General features: G+C 31.3%; 1 protein-coding gene across 1 annotated transcript in view; it reads right to left on the reverse strand.

Annotated features, from left to right (window-relative positions):
* Window positions 1-2,891: 2,891 nt before the first annotated feature.
* The window catches only part of LOC106681188 (uncharacterized), a 7,235-nt gene continuing 5,810 nt past the window's right edge, over window positions 2,892-4,316 (reverse strand). Inside the window, exons 3-7 of the mRNA XM_014421381.1 lie at window positions 3,903-4,111; window positions 3,712-3,829; window positions 3,492-3,632; window positions 3,244-3,416; window positions 2,892-3,068 (exon numbers count right to left, since the gene is read on the reverse strand). Of these exons, the coding sequence (XP_014276867.1) occupies window positions 2,946-3,068; window positions 3,244-3,416; window positions 3,492-3,632; window positions 3,712-3,829; window positions 3,903-4,109 (762 nt within the window). The 5' untranslated portion in view covers window positions 4,110-4,111 and the 3' untranslated portion in view covers window positions 2,892-2,945. The remainder of the gene's footprint in view (window positions 3,069-3,243; window positions 3,417-3,491; window positions 3,633-3,711; window positions 3,830-3,902; window positions 4,112-4,316) is intronic.

Below are 4,316 nucleotides of genomic sequence, written 5' to 3' on the forward strand. Positions count from 1 at the left end.
AAAATACAAACTTTTATAGCAGCAAAAGAATAAAACTGTTTCGTTTAAAATTTTAGAAAATTTCAGGGTTTCCTAATTATTAGATTTTTTTTTTTTCAAAAATAGCGATAATTTGAACGGAAGCCCACCAATCCACTCAATACTTGGTGACATATAGTAATATGCAAACGTATAGTGTAAATAATCCTTATTTTGATGACCCTAAGTGACAGATTATCTCTTTTTATTACTCTCTATTAAAATTTAAAAGATCAATACGAATCGACGCTATTGCATTTTACATCGAAGAGTAGAAGTCCTTGAATATTTCATGGGATAGTACGTAATGTTAAATATAACGGAATCATTCGATAATTTTGGTAAACGTATTGATGATTTCAGTTGTATTTATTTTTTTTTTTAGTCAATAAGAGCTTTTGAGTTAAGAGTATACATTGAAAACAATTTTTTTGCCAATAATCGTGGGAACAACTAAAACTAACTCATAACACTTACAGCTAGGAGTAAATATTTCTTCACCATTGCTACTGCTGTAAAATTGGGCCTTATAGCAACTCAAAGATAACATTATATACGGATCCTAACTTCTTAATTCTTGTTCATAAATTACTACTGCATCATTAGCACGTTTATGTTATATTTTTATTTCTTCTTTGGGCACTTACTAATTTTTATGGTAATGGTAGGTTTTAATTCATGTTTGACAACTGCACCATTTACACGTAATAAATTTTAAAATATCTCCAACTTCCTATTTATAAATATTAAATTGAAAATATGTAGTTTTCTTTTTTTTTTATTAGTGAAATTTATTAATGTTATCTATCACTTTATAAATATTAAGAAAATATACGCTTAAAATAAGAAAAATTATAATTAGAAGCCATTCAATTACATTTATTAAACAAGTATTTCAAAGTTGACGATGATTATTACAGGATAGTTAATGGTTTACTAATGTACTGTAGATTAACAGGAAATATTAGTGATTTTATTTAAACAAAATGATTGAAGACCATTACAAAATGGAAACTATACCAACATTATTACTAAAATATACAAACAGTAACTTTATAATAAGAAAAAATAACAAACATGAAGAATCATTAAAATTGTACAATAGTTAAAACAGAAGAATAAAATTCACAATAGAAAGGCATACCAAAAATCGATCATGATACCTTTACATGGATATGTTTTTGATAAATGATAAAATATATTTAATATAACGCAGAAAAAGTCCGCTGGTGATCCGCAAGATAGTATCCTCGGTCGCATCCTCTACACCGTCTATACAGCTGACATACCGACCAATCCTAACACTATCCTCACCACGCTTGCCGATGTTAATAATAACTCATTAGTTTTATCCCAAACTCTCCAATCCCATACCACAACCCTCGAAGAATTGTGTCAAAGCAGGACTCCAAGAGATTCCAGCGCTTCTCTGAGTGGTGAGTCTTTATCTAAAACGAATCCAAGATATTGGACGGTGTCATAATTTGACAAGATCGGAGACTGGATCTACGACGGGGACTGAAAGTGAAATGCTTGCATTTCGATTCGTACACTTTAATGCACCAGTTGTTACACCATTGCTCAATTAAGGAAAGATGTCTTAGGTTTAGGGGTGCCATTTCAGGGTCTGGATGGGAGAAAAGGATGGGACAAAATCTTAACAAATTGAGTAAAATTGATATAAAAAATTGGAACTTCCATGAGTCTAATACTGCAAAAAGTTCTCAGGAAAATCGTAAATATAACATTTGAATTTCGTTTTTAAGTTAGGTTGTTCACTTAAAAGAATTATATTTATATGCTCTCTGATTTGTGTTCATTGGCCTGGGACATAATAGATTGCTTCCAATGAATCAGTTAATGAATTTAATTTTTTGTTGGAGGGAATTTTACAAATAGATAAAATTCATAACATATATGCGACTTGAACCTAAAGCAATTGGTTTATCTTAAATTATGACATTTCCCATAATAATATTTTTTTGAAACGCTGGAAGGAGGCTTTAATTTAAAAAGGTTTTCGTACATTAGCTTTCCCACCTCCTTTTGCATGTTTTCAAGTCCTTTATTAACAAAAATAATACTTTTTATTTTACATTTTATTTATGGAATAGAGTGCTACCAATGGGTAGTTTCTCTACACGCCTGTATCATCCATTTTAACTGAGATAAAATTTACTAAATGCATTATAATGTACAGTTGTAAATAGCAATAAATGGATAAATACAAAAAAAAATATGAGATGGTTAGGTAAAAAAATATTTGGAATGTGTTTTTCAAAATATATTTATTTATTTCGTTTAAAATAAAAGTTGCAGTGATTAGGGCTATCTAGAGCAGCTTGCTTCCAGCTGCGACCTCTGTGAATATGGACACTGTGAAGTGTACAAGCAACCTGGATTCAGGATATTTCGTTGTGTTTTTTGGTTGAATACTCCTACCAAAAATAAGTAGTAAAACCGATTCATCGCTTGGAGAAAAAAGAGATGAGGAAATTAAGAAGAAGGGAGATACGAGGCCCTCAGAAATTCAACATGTTTATCCTTTAACTGCACAATGAGTGTTACTTCTTTTTTTCTTCCCACTCTAGCTAACACCTACCTTTCATTATTATTATCACTGTGTATTTAAGAGACACAACTCAAAAGTATAAACATACCTAACCCCAAATGTTTTACTTCCAAAGGGCCCATAAAACCAGACGTAGCGCATTCAAATAGGAGCCTTTTTATTCTTGTCAATTTCAATCAATTTTTTTATACACAATTCCTTTCAATCCACTAAGACAAACAGCATCAGCCAGACTATTCAAAAGAAGATTAATTGTGTTACATTGTTTGGGTGTTAGGGGGAATCAGCAAATAAAAACAAGTGAAAGAAATATAGTTTATCGAAATATAACAGTTCAGTCATGACCGAAATATTTTTAGTCGCAAAGACATTTCGGACAGCCAATGTTCCAAGGGTCTTCTATCAGGAACACTGTTACTGCAGTAAATCCATAAGTTAGCAGTTCCTTATAGTCAGGTGGAGGATACTCAACGAGGGTCTAAGAAAGAAATATTAAATTAATAATTAAATTGATGAAAAAAAAATTAATTCTTGTATTATATTTAAATTATAAAACATTACAGTTATATTATGTGGTACTATCGTGATCCATCAAAAATTCATACAATAATTTGTATTGTAACCAATCAATCCTACGTAAAAATGTTGTTTACCTCAGAAGCATTCTCATCTACATAATGGTAGACGTTCAAGTTTGGACCTTGCTTTATTTTACCGGGTATAGTACTTCCAAAGCCTACCAGCCTTCTTTTTTCGTATAAAAGATAAAGAAAAAAGCCATTTTGGAGGGAGTGGTGATCATCAAAACGATATGCAAACATTTGCCCTGAAAACAAAAAAAAATTAAGGTGAACTAATTTATTCGTAATATTTGGAGGTTGTGATTGATCAGATATGTTACCTATTTTATGAGCACATCCCACAATTACAAAGTCCCCTATAAGCGGAGAGTTGGGCTGGCACTGGCTGTCGATCTTCTCTAACTTACCATCCAGTACAGTCCAGAGTCCCTCGACGATTTCTCCAGAAGTGCGACCGCACCCTGTAAAGTAAGCAGTAGCGTTCCTAATTATCTCTCGTTCAATTCGCTCTTTAAAATTGTTTATTACACAATAAATTACCTGGATTAATGAACCAAATTCTCACTGATATAAGTTCAATACCGTAAATAATGGTAGGGATGAAATTGGGATTTGAAGAGTTGTATATATGGTCGTCTAGTAGTTCACACTTTGGATACTACTTGTAACAAGTATGGATTAGTATCACACGATTCAAACTTTATCTATTCGAAATCACAAAATCAACTTACTGATATTTGTATTCCAACTAGATAGCCTTCATCATCATAGATGAGGCATAACCTTGGATCTTCACATAGACAGTAGAGGTAGTAGCCTTCATAAGGAAAATTTTCCTCAAAGCACACTTTTTCAAAATTCTCCATTCCTTCATCACTCATGTGTTGTAGTAATGGATAATAAACATCTTCCTTATCCGTTTCAAATGCCGGTGCCATAACTATTACAGAACGATACCAGTTTCTAATTACTTTATATTTAATAATGAATATATATATTGTAATATGCTCTTTTTTAGTAAATAGTATATTTTGATGTATAAATGGTTTTAATATGTTTTATTTTATGTATCATTTTAATATTCATTGCTTTGTTTATCCAAAAAGCAAACAAACCAAGTTTCATTGTTTATAATAACTTCGTGA

The sequence above is a fragment of the Halyomorpha halys genome, unplaced genomic scaffold, assembly GCF_000696795.3.
Source record: "Halyomorpha halys isolate HHAL.00 unplaced genomic scaffold, Hhal_1.1 Scaffold316.1, whole genome shotgun sequence".
NCBI classification, from domain to species: Eukaryota; Metazoa; Arthropoda; class Insecta; order Hemiptera; family Pentatomidae; genus Halyomorpha; species Halyomorpha halys.